The 19,645-nt window shown below is 41.4% G+C and overlaps 1 protein-coding gene across 8 annotated transcripts in view; it reads right to left on the bottom strand.

The window, feature by feature from the left end:
* The window catches only part of Nbas (NBAS subunit of NRZ tethering complex), a 275,006-nt gene that overhangs the window by 19,080 nt on the left and 236,281 nt on the right, over positions 1–19,645 (bottom strand). For 6 of the 8 annotated variants that reach the window (XM_027424647.2, XM_027424648.2, XM_027424650.2 and 3 more), the window contains one exon: positions 16,295–16,490. In XM_027424647.2, coding sequence (XP_027280448.1) covers positions 16,295–16,490 — 196 coding nt within the window. Of the gene's footprint in view, positions 1–16,294; positions 16,491–19,645 lie in introns of those variants that run through there. The other 2 variants (XR_003486979.2, XR_004770656.1) reach the window with 1 other exon arrangement.

The raw sequence follows: 19,645 nt of genomic DNA, 5'->3' as shown, positions 1-19,645 counted from the left end.
AATGGCAATGGGTTTTACTGATGTATCTGCTAAATTGCTACGCACTAATGCATGTTTCCAAAGCATTTGTTTAATGGCCATGATGGCTCTTATCAGTGACACCATCTGAAGAAGTCACAGCATCACAGATTCTGCAATGCTGCAAATGGTCATGTGTACTGTGAAATTATCAGTAATTACTGCAGGAGTCCCACAGTGACCTGCCAGGTCCTCCAGAGCCCACTTTTAAGCCTCAGGCCATTCATATGGGGAATAATAGCCCCAGAGCACTTTATAGATTTTGAAATAATTTCATGGTACAGCAAGCCAGTTGACCCCTACCACAGCTCCACGTGGGGGACACTCAGGGGTTAGCAACCTCACAGAACAGATAGACATTGTCTCAACTGTCCTAGTACTGGGACTCTCAAGTGACACAGCCAAAAGGTAATCAGAGCAGCATGTTCTGGCAAGAGAGCTTAACACCAGATAAACTTGGCATTATTTAAGGGAGGTGTATAACTGGGAGCAGGCAATTGTCTCAGTACTACAGAAACAGATTAAAAAAAAATGCAATTTCAAGACTTGCAGTTATCATTACTCAACTTCCTCATCTTCAACCATCTCTAGCCTCAAGGCCTCTTGAGGTTTCCTGCTCACAATTATACATGTTCTGTCTGTCTCAGCTACCTGGAACTGTTCCTTGACCTGGCACATTCTTCCTCCAGATATTGGAAGAAGCTTAGAGGCCTCAAAGTGATAAATGTCACCCTCCCAGTGACAGCCCTACTTCCCTGCTCTGCTTACCTGCCTGAATTGTACAGCATGCCCAAGCCTGTGCATCTGTTTCATTTTCCTTCTTAGTACTTAAAACCACATGATTCCTAATGAGCACTTTCGGAGTGAAAGAACTGTGTGGCCAACCTTACAAATAAACAATAATTTGATCATTTATAAGGCAATTTAGCATAAGTAATGTTACTTCATCATAGATGTGCCATAAAGTTTTGGTTGGTTCTGTTATTGGAGATAGAAGACTTAAAAATAAAATACTGCCAGAATCCCAGGTGACTGATGATGGGAGGTTGCTAGTGTTATGCTCACCTACAGATTTCAGAAGCAACCCTTGCTCGGGGTCTCATTTTCCTTACTTGAAAAATGGGCTTTAAAGTCTCAGGTTATGAGGGTGAAGCTTGATGACAGCATCAGGGAGAGGGGCCGGTAAATGAGTGACCTCTTTTGTGCTTTGTAATCTTAGTTTCTGTGTAAGAGTTTACCTGAGCAAAGGCTTGTGCTTAAAAGTGAAGCACTTAAGACCCACCAAACTGCACACTGCTAATATTCTTAATAATATCACGATGGCAGAGTTTATTATTAAATGCAAGATAATTAACATCAGCAGCTTTCCCTTTTATTATAAAGCATAGGATCTATGTGGGTTGTTTTCTATATGTGATGTTTATCTCACAAAGAGAATTTTTTAAACTCATGTTTTTAACACCATCTAGATTCAATTTCTTTCCAAAAATTATAAAAGCTTGTAGAATTTGAAAGGATTTCATCTAAAAGAAAATCTAACTAAAAACTTTAATATGTTTTTATTAGTTTGAGGAGAATAGTTTCAATTTATGAATGTCTTTGATAGTATGTTTTTGTACAATCCCCCACATGCTGGCACAAACTCAGATGGTATTTGCGGTACAAATGCTCCCCAATCATCTCAGGATTCCTAACTCCTTTTGAGGGAACACCCCAAAGAGCCAACGGAAACAACTGGCAGCATGTGCTGCCAAAGACACGAATAAAACTTCAGAGAGAGAACTGGAATTTTGATAAACTTGTATCTGCCAGGAGTGTAACACCTTCCCAAAAATGTGCTGCTGTTTCTAATGAGATAGACTGACGGTGACATTAATTTGATTCTTAATACTATATAATAAACAAGAATTGCTGTTTTACAGGAAATCGACTGATATTTGGGAGCTCCATGACATAGTCAACAATTATTTTCCAAACAGTTAACATGCATTTTCAAGACAGATCAGAGTGAAAGGCAGACCAATAGATTTCTTTTCTAGTTAAAAAAAATATGAAAAAAACTATTGCCATGGTTTCAAATTCCACATTGTAACTGATATTTAAGATGGTACCAATGTAGATTTGCCGCAGTACTCAGGAATAATGTCCACATCTATCAGAAGAACTACTGAAACATTTCCTTCCTTTACAATTACTGTGTGTCTGTTTGGGTTTTCTTCATGTGCACTGAGGTCAACACTGTATTTCTTATGCTGAACACAGAAAGAAATGCTCTAGTCTGGAGGAAGTAGAGTTAGCAAAGACTCAATTTTAATAGGAAGAAGCAAGAAATTAAATAGACGGGTATAGTCACATCCAACAAACCCAGGAGATTCTTACATTCCTTCTAGATACTTGCACAACACACAATGTGTAATGAAATAGGAAGATACTGTATGAAAATAAAAGGCATTTAACATGTTGTCAAAATAAAGTTAAAATAAAAAAAGAAAAGAAGTAAGTCCTGCCATGTGCTAAAAACATGTGCTAAAATACAAGGAAAGGGCCCATCAATTCAGTGTCCTACTAAACATTCCCAACAGGGAACACTGCTGTAACTCAGTGTGGGCAAAGGTGATAGAAACATTTGAGAACTTGCAGTTGCACAGTGCTGGCAATATCGCAAATGTCACTGAATTAGAAAAAAAAAGCATTTGATGTTGAATGTTCCTAAGTATTCATGGCTTCTTTTAATATCTTGTGTGTGGTAGGTAGCACAACAAACATTTTGGGTTTCTTAGAATGTAGCTTTTTTGTTTACGGAAAAAAAAAAAAAAGCACTACAATATCATTCCAGGCTGGGGATAGTAAAGGATAGTAAATTATTCCAGCTCTGTTGGGAAAGTGCTTGGCATAAGTATCTCAGAGTTGGATCCTCAGAAGCCACGCAAAGCAGTCAGGCATGGTGGCATGCACTTGTGATCCCAGCTGAGTCAAGAAATCCCCAGGGCTTGATGGCCAGCCATTCTAGCCTAATCAGGGAGTTCGAGACCAGTAAAAGACTTTGTCTCAATGTTGACCTCTGGCCGCTACACACACACACACACACGCACTCGCGCAAGCATAATGCTGCTGACTAGTGACATCCAATGTTGACCTCTGGCCTTGACATGTATATGCAAGTATATACTCAGAAACACATGTTCACCCATAAACAGATGAAAAAGCACAAATTATATATATATATATATATATATATATATATATATATATGCAAACAAAAAATAAAACTTAAAAGAAAAAAATCCCTCAGAATTCTACAACTGATAGCTTCAGACAAGAAAGGATGCAAATACAATGGGATTCCTCTGTGGCTGACCAAGGGGAGGGAGAGTGTAAGTATGAATGTCTACTCACCTGTACACTCAGGGGTGAGCTTCCATTCCCAACCATATGGCAGAGCCAAAGTATAATAGCTCCCTTAAGGACTTGGGTTTTAATTATTTCAGCTCCAGCTCCCTCTATGTTAAGAGTGAAAGTAATGACCTCCCATTCCACAGTTAGCCCCTAGCCACACGAGGCACAATAAGAACCCGAAAACTTGCAATTGTGAATTCTAAGATTATTTCCCAGCTGGACTTCCTGGTTCCACAACTGAATCTGTGTATGCTGTGAACTGCAGTGCTGCTACTGGAAGAGCAGTGGACTCAGAACAGCTCCCTGCAGCTACAGCCAAAACTCTAAGGAAATCCAGTTTTCAGATTTTCTCTTAATATGGATGAGTAACCAAACCCAGGCCCTGATGGTGAGGCTCTAGAAATAAGAGATAAGTTCTTTCTCAAGCCACTGGAAAAATGAAATGAGAGAAAGCAAGGCTAGCATCACCTCTCCACAGCTCACACTGCTGTTCCCAGGGTCTGTGTGACTTTGCCTTCGCAGTGAAATCATCTGCCACACTGTTGGTTACCTGGGTCATACAGCAAGGACTTCAGTCCTACTGTATTCAAAGGAGAGATAATGGCTAGGATCTCCTGCTACAAGCAAAGGGAGCATGTCAGGCTTCTAAGGAAGTTCCCATGCAAAGCCTCTCTTAGGTTGACTTTTCTGAAAGTAAACCTCCACATGTCTGTATATGAAAATGGTTGGGCCATGCCCTTCTCCCTGTGCTGTGTTGTGTGTTATAAAAACAAGATCCTGGAGTTGATTTTGAAAGAGAGAGTTTTGTCAAGGATAAGAAAGACTCTCTCTTCCTGATAAACCAGCAGGATAGTGTGTTTAGTCTGCAATAGTTTGGTTCTGACAGAAACTCTTGGGTCAGAAACAAAGACCCTTTGTACTTACAGGAAAAGTGGCAGCCAGGACATTGGCATTTCCTGTGTCAGTTCCTCAAGTCCTCAGGCTCAGAAGCGGTACTTAGGAAAGTGACACACATGCACATGCAGTGGGTTGTGAAGAGCTAGGAATCTGTTATACTGAACAGCAAGTGTATGGGACCTGTGCACGGAGACACTCTCATCTTCCAGGGCAGTTCTATAAAAATGCCTTCGAAAAGAACCCAAGCTAATCAGGTTCTCCTAGCACAAGCCTTGCTGAAATGGGAGAGATCTGTGGAACATTATTTTTCAGTTGCCTTTCGAAGTTCCTCTGTTATGTTGGGAAAGAGTTCAAAACTATCTTTTAATTGTTTTTCTTTTTTTTTTTAACTTTTCACTGATGTATATGTATATTTATGAGTGCATATGTGTAAGAGTACGGAGCCCAGAGTTGATGCAGAGAATACTTCTCTATCATTTTTCCTGTCTTATTCTTTGTGCAGAGTCCCCCAGACAAACTCAGAGCTTGTCCATAGGGCTAGCCTGGCTAGCTTGCGTTGGGGACAGCATTTTCATCTTACACGCTGGAATCAGAGGTAGACAGCCAAGGCTGCCTGGGGTCCCCTTGATTGGATAGTTCTTTAACTGCTGAGCTGTCTCCTCAGCACAACCAGGACTTTATTACCACTGTTAAACTCTTGGTAAAGAGCATCAAATGGACTTTGGGAGCCCATTCCCTATGGAGGGATACTATTGCAGCTCAGATACAGCAAGGAGGGCCCAGGACCTCCCCCAAATGATATGATGGACTTTGACAGTCCTCCGTGGAGGGCCTCACCATCGCTGGGGAGGTGGGGTGTGGGTTAGGGGAGCTGGGGAAGAACATGGGAGGATGGGAGAGTGAGGGAATGGGGGGATGGATATGTAAATATGAGTGCCTCTAAAATAAAAAAATAATTAAAAAAGAAAAAAAATAACCTTTTCAGGAATGAAACTGAAGGCCCAATTATTCACAAGGCCTGATGTTTATGCTTATGTGTTAAATTGTGCGGTTCAGAGATGACAATGTTTGGTCAAACTTTTTTCTTTTTCTGAAAACTCCTGTGTCGACAACTCATTCCCCATGAAGGGATCTAGTTCTGAAAAAGGACATTTCTAGCCACATCTGAGAAGTCACTATATTAAATACCATCAAGGTCATTCCTTCACACAACTCACTCTTTTTAACATGACATTTTGCAAGGAATTAAGAGAAAGGAAGTAAGGTTCTCTAAAATTCCAGAAGTCATGGAGATGTTTACACTGGGATTTTAAAATAAATGTAATAATTGTTACCAAAAAAAAAAAAAGAGCACCAAATGAAGGTTCTTCAGCACAGCTTTCTAGATCTAAGTGCTAATGAATTTTTGAGGAGCAATATTTACCCTAACATTGAGGTAAAGAAGACACACAACTTTGAAAAGGTATGTTTCTGTATTTAGACTCATGAGCCCACATGACAGGGACTTAAAAGTTATGCTCATATACATCAACACATCCTATTTTAACTCATGTCCGTCCACTTACACATTCTGCTTTAAGTCCAGTCCTTTTTCTTGGGTATTCTAGAAATTAGGAAACCATCCGTGAAAATAATGGCACTTTAGGTCTTTAAAGGCTTAGAGGCTCTATCTGTCCCTCTCCTGGTTAAGAACAATGTTGAAACCCCATCATCACACTGCACTTCTGAATTACTCCATTATCATGAACACTCTCCAGATTTTCAGTTAGAAATTGTTAGCTATGATTACATGGAGTAGTCAGCAGAGAAAAACTGAACATTGTATGATCAATGTACATTTTCCATGTTTGTGTGTGTGCACAAACAGTACAATTAAAATTGATACCTTTCTAGCGGACAGCTTTGGCCCAATATATTTCCAGAAATACTTAGGAATATTGATCATGAAGAGTCAGAAAAATGAATTTTTAGTTGAAACGAAATCACCATTTCATAAAATTGACAAGTTTTCAGAGTAAAAATGAAGGAATGATTGTCCTGAGCCCATAAAAGTTCAATTACATGGGTAGAACAGGCTTCTGGAAGTGTGAAGGATGGTGGTTAGTGTCAACATCTGAGAATTTATCTCCCTAAGATACCTGAAATCAAGATACCTGGTTCACTCTGTATAGGGATCTAAGCAAGAATGACAATCCCCAGCTGATTTTCCTTGAGTGGACTCTAACTTACTGATACAGTGCCACTAACCAAACACAGACATCACTGATATGAGCGAGTCCAGCCCCCAGCACAGCCTTCCTTGTAGGACAGCTACAACACCCACCAGGCATTTATACAAGTTCTGAAGATCTAAAGTCTGGCCTTCATGCTTGGGGACAAGTGTCTAACCCACTAAGCTATCCCCCAGCATGGAATTGACCCAGCATATGCTTTGTATAGCATTCCCTCCATCTTAGCCCCAGGGAGCATCAGAGAAAATGCTGGTATTTCACAAGCACCTGCATAATTACTGACTATTTGTTACTGACACTAACTAAATGTTATAAAATTGAAAAGGAGAAAATATAAATGTGACTCAAACATGAGAGTATTGCTGTTGTCTCTAAATACTACTTCTTTCTTCCATGCTGAATTAGGGGACTTGTGTCCTTCCTGCAAGTCAGTTTGTCAAGTGGCTGCAGCTCCTTATCAGACAGACTCATTGTCCTTGAAACAGAAGGAGGAACACACTGTTCTCAGTGGAAGCCATTTTTTACCTTTAACTTTCTTGAGCTACTGGAAGTGAACCCAGACACCTTAAGCTGGGCAGATCACCTGATTATTCATCTTCCTACAGGCACTGACAGCAGCTCACTGTCACTGCAGGTACAAATCCACAACAGCTACTAAACAACATCAAAGCACTCTGTGGGTACAACCATTACAAACCTTTGTTACCTTTGGTAATAGTGACATTAAACCCTGCTCTTGGGGCTCCTAACAAATAACAGGATGATAATTAATGTAAAGATGCAAAATAACTATGTGATTCTTTTCACAAACATGATGTCACACTGTAATGCTATACACAGGGTTTCAAATTACAAACTGTCTTCAGGTTCAGTAGAAAACAAGAATCACAAAAGGCTAACAGAGCTGAGCTCTAGGCAAAACTGGTCCTGTGGATGTTCCAGGTAGGCAATGTCGCCTCTATGCCCACTGGAGCTGGCCAGTTTCTCTGGAAATGGAATATTGAGAAGATAAAAAACCCATCACCAAGTGTTGACTACCAATCTCCTCCAATGATCTAAGTGACATTTAAACTAGTCCCAGCACACAAGGAGGAGCTCAGTAGCACTATCATCACTGTTCCATAGTGTGATAAGCTGCAGAACCATGACTATTAGACAAGAAAATATGTCAATGGTGATTTATTTCCAAGTTACAGATTTCATTAAAACAAAAATCAAAATTATGAAAATATTACTAATGTTTTTAAACATTACAAGATACTTTGGGGGTAGATTTTTCTCATTTTTAAAGAACTAAAACACTGACACAGATACTGAATGAATGTTATAAACATGTGACCTTGTACTGTGAGCATGAGGAGAGAGCCTGAGTTCTGGTAGCTTCTAAAGCCTGAGCTGAAGTGGGAAGATCTTTTGTAAGTGGGGGCCTGACCAAGAATACAATAATGAGGAACTAAGTGTTGGCCTTACCAAAGCCGTGATACCACAGAAAAAGGGTGATGCCTTAATGTATTCATAGCCGCCCCCCCCCCCAAAAAAGGGCAACTGTATCAAACCCAGATGATTCTGAGATTATAATGTATAACCACACAGCAGAGAACAACAGGCACATATAATCTGTGCCTTAAGGCACATCTAACAGTGCCTTAGCTAATAGAGTTTACTAGTTCCTTACCTGCCTGACATAGTTTAGTACTGAGATACTTACTTTCTTAGCCACTTTAGCCTCCTTCCCCATGTGAAGAGTGGGATAAGAATACCAGTGCCTGAGAACTGTACTGCTGAGACGTGATGGATGCAGCCTGACGTCCAGGCCATGGGAGGCTCTCAAACACATGGGAACAAGTTAGACCTTCATCAGTTAAAGTGCAAACACTTTTTAAACAAAACTTGTATGGTTTTAGTTTAGCTAGAAGCCACCCCAAGCATGAGGATTAGACAGTGAAGAAGTGCTCTAGAAATGACAAGCACACTGGGTAAAAAAAGAGTAGAGGAGAAATTCCAATGACCAGCTCTGGAAGCTTTAAGCAAAACCAAATCATTATGATGGATTAGAACCATGAAACAAAACAAAAGTCCTTACAACCACACTGAAATAAATAAGCCATTGAATAAATATATTTAGGCAGACAAGTGATGGAAGAAAATCCCATCATAGTTATATGTCTCATGCAGCAATCATCAATTCATGCTAAAATAAGTATATGGAAGTATGATGACAGACTATAATAATAATAATAATAATAATAACCTCAAAGTATCTAATAAACTACCTTTTAATGATCTAAAAGTACTACTTCACAGTACTTCAAGTTAACACTATTAGTCATGAAACAAATCAACACCATGTATCTCTTGATATAATGCACTAAGAAGGACATATCACTTCTGTGGCCTCCTAAAAACACAAAACCCAAATATGTGACAATGTCAAATTGAGTAATATTTTACAAAATAATTTCCCACTACTATTTAGAACTATGAAGGTCATAAAAGACCAAACACATACACCAGACTACAAAGTTGTTACAGATTTAAGGAGATACGACAAATGTAGTGTGTGACCTGGGTAGATATGGATCAGAAAATGAACTAGTGGGGCCACTGAGAATGGAAGACCTGGGTATCAATCAGGGAGCAGTACTAAATTCATATGGTTGTGATAGAGCCACTACTATTTGCAGAATTGGACTGATAAATACACAGGAATTTATGTACAGTTTACACAACGTTTTGTATGTCTGACCCAACAGTCACATGCTTTTATTATTTTTTTCTTTTCTGTCAGTTCTTCTCTGCATCCACATGAGCATAAAAGATAAGTATCTTTATGCAGCATGACCAGTATGAGGTGGCTACTGAAATGATACAACCAGAAAGCTTCTGCACAGAGAAAAGACAGCAGAGTGGACAGAGAAAGACTATAGGACAGAGCCTTGGCTGGCTGCTCAGCTGACACCTAGACTAAATCTACAATCAAGAAACTTAAACCCCCCAAACCCAACCACAAATGGGAAAAATGAATTAAATAGACAGTTCTCAAAAGAGAAAGAACCAATGGATATATAGGAAATGTTCAACGCCCTTACCCACCAGGGAAATGACAACCAAAACCACACTGAGATTTTATTCTAGCCTGGTCAAAATGGCTAGAATAATGAAAATAAATGCTAGGAAGGATGCAAGCCAAAATAAACCCTTGAATACTGTGGCAATGCAAACAGGCTAGCCACCATGGAAATCAGCATGGAGGTCTTCCTAAAACTAGACACAGGGCCGGCTACTATATGATCCAGCTACACCTCTCCTGGGTAAGGAAGGAGCTGAGAGATTCTACATCAGCACCCAGTAGAGGTATCCACATATCACACTGATCAAGTGATGGGATTAACCCACATGCCCATCAAGATAAATGGGAAATGTAAATATAATGCATACACAATGGAGGTTTATGAAGCCATAAAGAAGAACGAAGCTCTATCCTTTATGGGAAAACGGATAGAAATGGAGATCTCTAGTTAAACAGATTAAGACAGGCCCAGAAAGACAAACACTGTGTCTTGGTTCTCACATATAGATCCAGATTTTTAAATAAGCACAAGGCAGAAGGAAGACCGCTGGAGAAGAAGAGGACCAGTGAGAATGTGGGAAGGGACAAGAGGCAATGGGAGGGTGAGATCAAGCCTCCCATTGATGTGTACACTGTCCTAATGAAGCTCTCACTGTGAACAACAAACACAGAAATGACATTTTAAATGGCACTGGGATATAGTCATCTACTACCCAGACAACTGAACTGACCTGAGCCTGAAAGGAGAGACAGGAAGTCAGGGAATGACATCTAGGGGGACATTTGCTAAATTCAAGTCTATTCCTGGGAAGTGGCCATTCCTAAGACACATTAATGTAGGGGAAGCTGTAGCCACGCCTACTTAGGGGCTGGCTACAGGTGTGCCTGACCACGCCCTCACACCTCCTTGACTGCACTGGATCCAACTTGCTCCATTTCAACTGACACTCCGGCCAGAGGTTCGGGTACTGACTTCAATCAAGTTGAGGATTTCAAGCGAGATCTTCTATCAAGAAAATCCCATCTAACATGGACTGGATACAATCCATTCAAGACTTTTACTACACTAATATTTTCTTCCTACAGGACCCCACATAACTATCATCGTCCATTTCAACAAAAAATAACTTGGAGGATGCTACGCCCCCTTTCCCCATTGTTGTCACTTAGGATACTATATATACCTAGTTAGAGATAGCTTCCTATTGTTTTTGGTTGGGATTGGAATGAGGTGTTCAGGCTTAAATACCTCTTTCAGATGACTTTAGGGTTTAGTTAAAATAGATAGTTAGGATGTGACATAAGCAGATTGTTATATCTTCTTATATTTTACCTTTATGATTGTTAATTTTGGATACTTTAAACTGTTAAGTTTTAATCCTCTTTTAGACTAAAAGGAAAATTGTAGGGGAAGCTGTAGCCACGCCTACTTAGGGGCTGGCTACAGGTGTGCCTGACCACACCCTCAGTGTGGCGTGGCTACAGCTTCCCCTACACATTAAGCTTACAAAGACATTTTGTCTATGTGAAGGAGATACACTGAGCCTCCTTGCCTCACTACTGCTCCAGCATGCTATAGAAAATGCTATTTAGAATTAAAGCAAACTGATGACTTAATTAAAGCATGCCCATAACTTGCCAGAACTCAGGGCCTCGATTCTCCCCCTGCACTGTCCAGCAAGTTGAGCTGCCCACATCCCCTCTAGTCACAGGTAAAATTCATAGCAGCAGCAAACCCCCCCTCATCTCCCCACATCTGAGAATGGTCTCAGGCTCTCTTATCCACCCATGCCCATCTCCACTCGGGAGCCAAGTTCAGAAACCGGACCACTGCCTTGGTCCTCCCCATCACAGCCAGTTCACTTCCTGGAAAAGCAATCTGCACATATACCTCCATGTCATCATCTTTCCACATTCCCTGATCAGAACACATGTGGCTCCCTACAGTCTGCCTGTCCAATGTCACCCACAGCCAGTGGTGTCTCCCTATTTTAACACAATTGACTGGTTCTGATGAACTAATCAGAGGAGTCTTCTCACTGCCTTGACACATGGCACCATGTGATCCTTGACACGTGTGCTATGTGTCAACTCTTATCTTACAAACACTTCATTGACTACTAGCAGATGCAGTCCCACACCAACAAGAACCATTCCCTTGTCTGAAGTGAGAACATGACAAGTTTTACGCCATCCAACTGTCACAATGATTATGCTATTCCCGTTTACAAATGAGAGAATTACCCCAGCTCACAGCTAGTGGGTGGTGAGACCAGGGTTTAAATTCAGGTATCTGTGTGTGAAAAACTCATAGATTCCAGCAGCAACTATCTTACCTACTTCTACACCCGCAGTGTTTGCAGCTCACAGCATATACTATATGCCTGAAGAATGTCTGATGAATATTTCACAGAGTGCTTTACTGCAAAAATCATTAATAGGCACAGAATTTCCCAACATTCCATTTGAATGGTAGTTAACACATACAGCTCTGTTTTGGGACTTGGTAAAATGACAAAGAAATGCCTCATGTTACCTTTCCAACTCATGTCTAACAAAACCCAGTATAGGGGAGGAGAAATGGTTTCTGGAGCATACTGCATGTAGTGTAACGTGACTGGGTGCTGAGTACATGTCTGACTACTAGGTGCTGGTGCTGAGTATATGCATGTCTGAGATTTGTAGCACATAGCCAAAAATACAGGCTCTGGGACTACAGAGAACCGAGTTGAAGTTGAAGTTCCTGCCTCAACACTCACAAACCAATCATGCAGTATCACCTGTATCAGGGAGGATGCTAACCACTATGGAAGTTCTAATGTACACACAAGTCACAACTTACAGTCTCCTGTTCTGCCCCCCAAATGACTCCCTCAGCAGTGAAAGGGGGAGGATCTCTACAGGAAGAGAAGCAAAGGGTTCATGCTGGGAGACTGTATATCTCCAGGCAGTTAATATGGATGCTGTCTTGGCTTTAATCATCATGGGGAATAGAGATCATAGAGTTCTCTTCAGAAGTCTCAGCTCTCCTGCTCATGCCTGGAAAACAATGCTTACAGTCACTTGAGAAGCAGTTAGGTACTCAGAAGTCACTGTGAGGACAGTGTGGCAAACTAACAAAGCCATGTCAACCCAGATGCAGCAGCGAGCTACTCTTAGAGGACATCTTCCCATCACCCCAAGTAAATCATTTGCGTCCAGATAAGGAGCAGGCAGCTAAGGCAAGACCAGCACACTCAAAGTTGGGAGTTCTGTCTTGCCATTTGAAGCATGACCTTGGACAGGTTCTTAAAGACTTAATATTCATTTATTCAATAAATATTTACAGAGTGTCTTTCAGATCACCGCTCTCAAAGAATTTATATTCTAATGGAAGAGGAAAGACATCATCTAACAAATGGACAGAGAGATGAGGAGAAAGACATTTTCAGATAGTGGCAAATCACTCAGAATTAAGACAGTGATGAAACAGATTGCACTCAACCGTGAAGTCATTTCAGAAAGGTCACACCTGAGACAAATAAAATTCCAGTAACTTCTTAGTTCTCGACGTCTGTATGTTTTCCTACAAAGCAACGACTGAGCAGGGAGGTAACAAAAGCCTCTCCCAGCTCCAGGGCGGCAGGACAACACGGCTGTTAGAGATACATTATTTCTGTGTACATGCACAGCCCCTACATCAGACCACAGCTGTATTTGGTTAAGCCGCTCAAATGTGAACTCTTAGTTTTGAAGGCATTTAATGCAACTGTAAATTATTTTCAAGGAACTACATATGAATTTGCATATTGAATTTCTTTGGGTCCAACTGACAAGAGAACTTTGTACTCTGCTAATATTAGGCCAATGAAGGCCAGCTGGTCCCCAGTAGAAGACTTAACATGGACTTGCATGTTTCAAACCAGACAGTCATGTGACTTCATAACATAAGTAAGTGATATCTTAAGCTAAATCTTTCCAGCTATGTCTTGTACCACTAGATCCAGATGTACTGAAAAGTAGAAAAGGCAAAACTCCTAAGCTACATGTTCCCCTTTATATAAAAATAAGGGAAAATCTGAGGTGCTAAGGTATGGAAGTTTCCAAAGGAAACATCAGTATTTTGACCCACATTTTTCATGCGCCAGTTAACTAGAAAATTACAAAAGCTGAAAACTTCTGATAAACTGTACCAAGGGATTAATAGAATAACTCTTCCCCTCTCTTCCCCATTCTCTTTCTCTCTCTTACCCTCTCCTATCCCCCACCCCTCCCCACTCACACCATGCAGGGCTGCCTTTCTAGGAAGGAAATTAAAGCTTCTCAAACTGCTGAAAAACAAACAAACAAACAAACAAAAAACAAGAGTCTCTGAAGTTTTAATTCCATTAACCAATCAGGAAAAAACTAGAAACTGCTGTCTCTCTGTGAAGCAGTGAGGGGCAGGCGTCACAGACAGATATGTTGAATCTTTCAGGCACTGACTGATATCCCAGCAACACAGTGATTTGTGGGGCCACTACTTGGGGCACCTCAAAGATAATTAAATATTAAGCCCCTCTTTGATGTAGACAAAGTCTGCCTAAGAGGATTAGCAGCATGGCAAGCGTGGTACCATATTTTTTTTCTGTAATTGAACATTGCAATATCATTATCTATTCTCATCTTCCGTCTGTAAGAATGGGTCTCTATCAGTAATTGCACTGAAAATGCTTCTGAGGAGGAAAGAGGTGGTAGGGAAATCCTTTCCAAGGGGAAACACTGTTCTCAGGTATCTGGGATGCATGGATGGTGAGGACAGAATGACAGCAGAGGTGAGCAGACCACTGTCCACCTTAGTTCAAGGTTCTGTCTTGCACACAAAGTGTTGAAGACCTCAGTGTAAAAGTCTTCCCCAGGCTGGGCATTGGTGGCACACGCCTTTAATCCCAGCACTCAGGAAGCAGAGGCAGGCGGATCTCTGTGAGTTCAAGGCCAGCCTGGTCTCCAGAGCAAGTGCCAGGATAGGCTCCAAAGCTACACAGGGAAACCCTGTCTCGAAAAACAAACAAAAAACAACAACAAAGTCTTCTCCAGGGTGACAGACCTAGTGGCAAAAGGCTGACAGGGACGTGCACTGTCCACAAGTGCCCCGATCTTCCCAGAGTTCTAGAGAAAGATAACCCAGTCTTTGAAAAGACAACTAATGAGATGATTTGAACCATAGACATAGTTAGCACAACACTCTAGATCATGTTTCCATCCTGAAACCACTGCTTCATTTTCCAAGGAACAAGAAGTTGATTCAACTAGATGTGAAAATTACTCATCAAATTCCCTTGTGCTCTGAAAAGACCACAAAGCCAGGCCAATGCAGAGGAGACACAGTCACTACAGTGTTCCTCAGAGAATACCCAGGACACCAGCAGAGCAACACCAGCATGGGGTGTGCCCATTCCTACTACCAAATATTTCAGGAACCTGACCATTACCTGCCAACAACAGGGAAACTGTTCTTATCTAGGAGGAAAGTAGATGTGGGGAGAAGCTAAAAATGTAATGAGACATGGGATAACTCTCACTTGTCACTCTGAGATGCCTTGGAGAGATTTCCAGAGGGCCTGAATGTTTGCTGCTTCACAGAGCAAGTATTCCTGAAATGAAGCTATTCATTGACCTCACAGATGACAGCAAATAGGCTACAGTCATAGCAACAAAGTAGAAACAGTAATGAGAATCTGAAGTCTAGCTCTTGGAGAGGCAAAGGTTTCTTTCAGTTGCTGTCCATTACTGAGAGAAGCCAAGGCAGAGGCTTCAGGCAGAAACCACAGAGGAACAGATTACTGGATTGCTTTCTAACTCATACTCTTATACAGCACAGACCTGCTGCCTAGGAACGGTGCTGCCCACAGTGGACTGTGGCGCCCCCACATCAATCATTAATCTTGACAATCCTTTAACTCAGCTCCGTCAGATGATTCTAGGCCGTGTCAAGTTGAAGCTAAAGCTACTAGGACCTGTATCTTTCAGAGATTCCATGACAGCAGGGAGAAAAACTTTTAAAAAAGAAGAATAAAGACAGAGACACAGAGAGACATGGGGGGGGAAGGAAAGAAAGAAAGAAGGAAGGAAGGAGAAAGGGGGAGAGAGAGAGAGAGAGAGAGAGAGAGAGAGAGAGAGAAAGAGAGAGAGAGAGAGAGAGAGAGAGAGAGGGGGGGGGGGAAGGAAAAAAGATAAAGAAGTTTTAACTTTGAGAATTCAAAGTTCAGTAAAGTTTGCTGTGTTCTAAGAAGGTTCCAGAGTGGAGGCCTATGGAAGCCTAGAAAGATCTGAGAAACTAAGACATTTGTCTCTCCCAGCCCACAGTGGTACCGGAGAAGGAAGGCCATGTCAAAAGTGCATAGGCAAAGTCACCTGCCTTTCCAGCCATACAGGCATTTCTCCTGGGTCAAACCCAGTTAATCAATGTCATAAACAGTTCTGAAGATGGGCCTGTGGACATAATGGACACGTGTTTGATCAGTCCAGTCATGTTCAGCCATGTAAGAAAATCAGAATAGACTTTATTACCCAGAATCCATCACTAAACCACCTGTACTGGAAGTCTGAAGCCAGTATGCTGAACACACTGGAAGTCTGCATTACTGAGGCAGTTGTTAGCAGCTATAGCTGCTTTCTACCTAAGGCTGGTTAGAAGAAGGGTGTGCATGCAGGTGCTGCTTACCTGTCTCCGAGGCCATGCGGCTCTGAGAATGGCTTGTGTTCGGAAGAACACCAGGAGCTTGCTGTCCTCCTCACTCAGATGGAAGGACTGCCCAAAGATTTGGAGTGCCTGGATTCGAGGCCTCACAGGATAGGTATCATCAGCACAGAAGGGCCGTAGCCACTGCAGTAGGTCCTCAGCGGACACCAGCTCCTCCCTGCAGATCAAGACAAGGTGGGAAGAGAAACTACTGAGGCTTGTTGTGTTCCTTCTAGTAATCATATGCCACCACTCACCTAAAGACTAAATGATGACTTTCTTTTCTTATGAGGAAAAAAAATTACATCTTGAAGTGAATTATAACAAACTACATTGGAAGATCTTCAAACTTGTAAAATAAATGCAATTCTTAAGCAGTATTCCTATGAAACTGAGTGACAAAAGGTAACCACTAACTACTATGTTCTTAGCTAGTTTATTTCTTATGAAAATTTAACAAGTTGTAAAGCTTGTCTAACTGCTTGTACTAACGATGCCAAGTCCCAGGCTAGTGATTTTATATACTTAATTACTAGTTGGCAACAACTATGCAAACAAGGCATCATCAATCACATTTTCTAGGACAGAAGTGGCTTTGGAGAGGTGGTATAAACTCCGTGGTGCCTGTGATGTGCAGCAGTTTAACCCCACTGCCTCGGCTTCTCCATTCCTTCTCAGTCTGACCACAATTATGCATGTGGCAACACAATCACTTACTATCATCAAGAGTAAAATGTAAAATGCTCAGCTATATGGCTGTAGAGCCTAGAAGGATGCAGTGAAGGGGATGTTCTGCACACCTCTCCACCCAGTCAAGATTATGTTTTCCTGTCATCCCAAAAGCCCATCTCAGTGAACTCACTTGCTGATGTCAGTGATAGCTGCTAAGTGTCACCTAAGGGGGACTCACTTCCCTGAGGCCCTGAATTGTGCAGGTATTTGTACAACCACATCCTTACAAAGCCCCTGGCATGAATCACCTAAACTGAGTTGCAGACCAAATCAAACACTATGCTAATTCCTACTCTGACAAGATCAGAATAACATATTTAAAAAACAACAAGAAACAAACCTCCTGAAATTCAGTTCTTTATTGCCACTGAACATGTCTCTCAGCATCTACCACAACACATCTACCTGACAAATACTGTTTTATGGAAACTTACATTAAAAACACAATTAAAGGAAACTATGAAATGTGAAGGACTGGTTTAAACATTTGTACATTTATGAATCATTTGCTAGTATTACCAACAGCTATCCTTCCTTCTCAGTGCTCATTAGCAATGGGAAAAATGGGGGATGGGGAGATGACTCAGGCAGTATAGTGTTTGCCAACATGCAGGAGGACCTAATTTCAATCCCCAAAGGCCAGGCATGGAGTCAGGCTGTCAGAGACAGAGGATTCCAGGGCTCTGCTGCCCAGTCCATCTACTCAAGCTGGCCAGCTTAGTCTTAGAGAGACTAAGATGGAAGGGCTGGAGGGGAAACTCAGTGGTTAAGAGAACTAGATATGGCATCTGAAAAGAATCAAGGATATGCAAGGTGTGCATGAGTGCAGACAGGAAATGCAACTCAGGGAAAGGCAAAGACTTCCAAGGGCATGGAAGGTCAGTGAGAGATTAAAGCCCCAATGTGAAGTGAACAGGCTACAGAGGGACAGCTTTCTCATCTCTGGAACCAAGACCATGAACGCAGGCTGCAAAGACAGTTTGGCTCTCCAAAAGTACAGGCTGAAACTGCCTTAGATCCAGGCCTCACATTCATGGCAAAATTCCAAGCCTCCGTTTCCTCACTTATCAATAGACATGAATGGTGATGCCTTCCTCACAGGGTTGTTTAGAATTAAGTAGAAGAAAGTAGTAAATGCAATGCGTGTGATATACCTAGCATATGCCTAAGTACTTCAAATAATGACAACCATTGTTATTAAAGCTTTGGGGGCATGGAATGGGAATGATGGCAGACTTTGAAGCAGTAAAGCTCAACACCACTTTTAAAGATTAGAGAAGATGTGTAAGCTGGGCAGCCTCAAGTAGAGGTGTCAGCGGCCTAAGTGCAAATCAGGAAGAAATGGGACATTGATGGCAACCCCACAAGGCTCAGGGAACATAAGGACAGCAAGAATGAAGAGCTAGAAGGTGAGGAGGGGTGCTGTGAAATGTTACCCTATGCACATAACATGGCTGTGGCACACCTGAACTCACTGTAGCTATAGTTTCCTGCAGAAGCAAAGGAAATGACCAAGCTGACAGCAAGATGAGTCAACACAGCAGCAGACCGCAAGAACTAGACCCAGTGGGTTGAGATGCAGGGCAGGGAGGCTCACACAGCAAGAGTGGGTAAAGGTGGGAAGAGAACATGCTGGTGGAGGGAGAGGCAAGTTAGGGATGGGTGTGACCAAGATACATCATGCAAATATATCAAGGTGTCAATAAATAAATGTAAGATATATTTTTTTAAAAAACATGAATAAAGTTGTTTGAAGCTCATTTCTGCCCACAAATCAAAACCAGTTTCACACAACACGAAGCTGGTGTTTTAACCATCATGCTCAAGTGTCAAGGCGAATAGGATGAGTTCCCATGTCAGAGAACCAGAGTCATAAATACCAAATGGAAGTTAGAGTAGCAATCATCTACCTCACTAAGAGGAACAATAAAAAAATATGAAGAATAATTTATGGAGGTTTACCATGAGTGTTGACTATCACAACTACCCTTTTCATGTATACAGTCATCACTCTAAAGTGTAGGCAAGGTCACACAGTACACAGTGGGGGTCTACCTTACCACCTTGAGCTATCTGCTGACTTCCCTTGTCAATTACTGTGTAATGCAACTGAGCCAATCTGGGACATATTACATAACACTGTAGGAGAAACTTCAGTTACTGATGAGATATAGAAAGAGAATCATAACACTTTCCAAATAATTGTGCTGCTGGACTCTTTTATTCCTAGAGCTTATTATACAGTTAATAACATCTGACATTTTGGAGAGACATGTTCCAATTTTTAGTTGATGTTTCAAATACATAATCAAATTATGAGAACTCATTCCTAAAATACAAACACAAAGGCACAATGTCTTGAACAAGTTCCATTGCATATCTACCTGGACATAGGCGTCAGAATGACCACACAGAAAGAAAAGGACTCTTATAAAGCAATATCAAGAGCATAGGTCAGACAGTCTCAAGATTGTTTTTAAATTCACAGTCATTCTTATAGAGCAGTAAGTGTACACACACACACACACACACACACACACACACACACACACACACACACACAGCCAAACAATGAAAAAGAAAAAAGGTAATTTGGTTTTT

Source organism: Cricetulus griseus, chromosome 7 (genome assembly GCF_003668045.3).
Source record: "Cricetulus griseus strain 17A/GY chromosome 7, alternate assembly CriGri-PICRH-1.0, whole genome shotgun sequence".
In the NCBI taxonomy this organism is placed as follows: Eukaryota; Metazoa; Chordata; class Mammalia; order Rodentia; family Cricetidae; genus Cricetulus; species Cricetulus griseus.
This window is presented reverse-complemented; position numbering and strand designations above follow the sequence as displayed.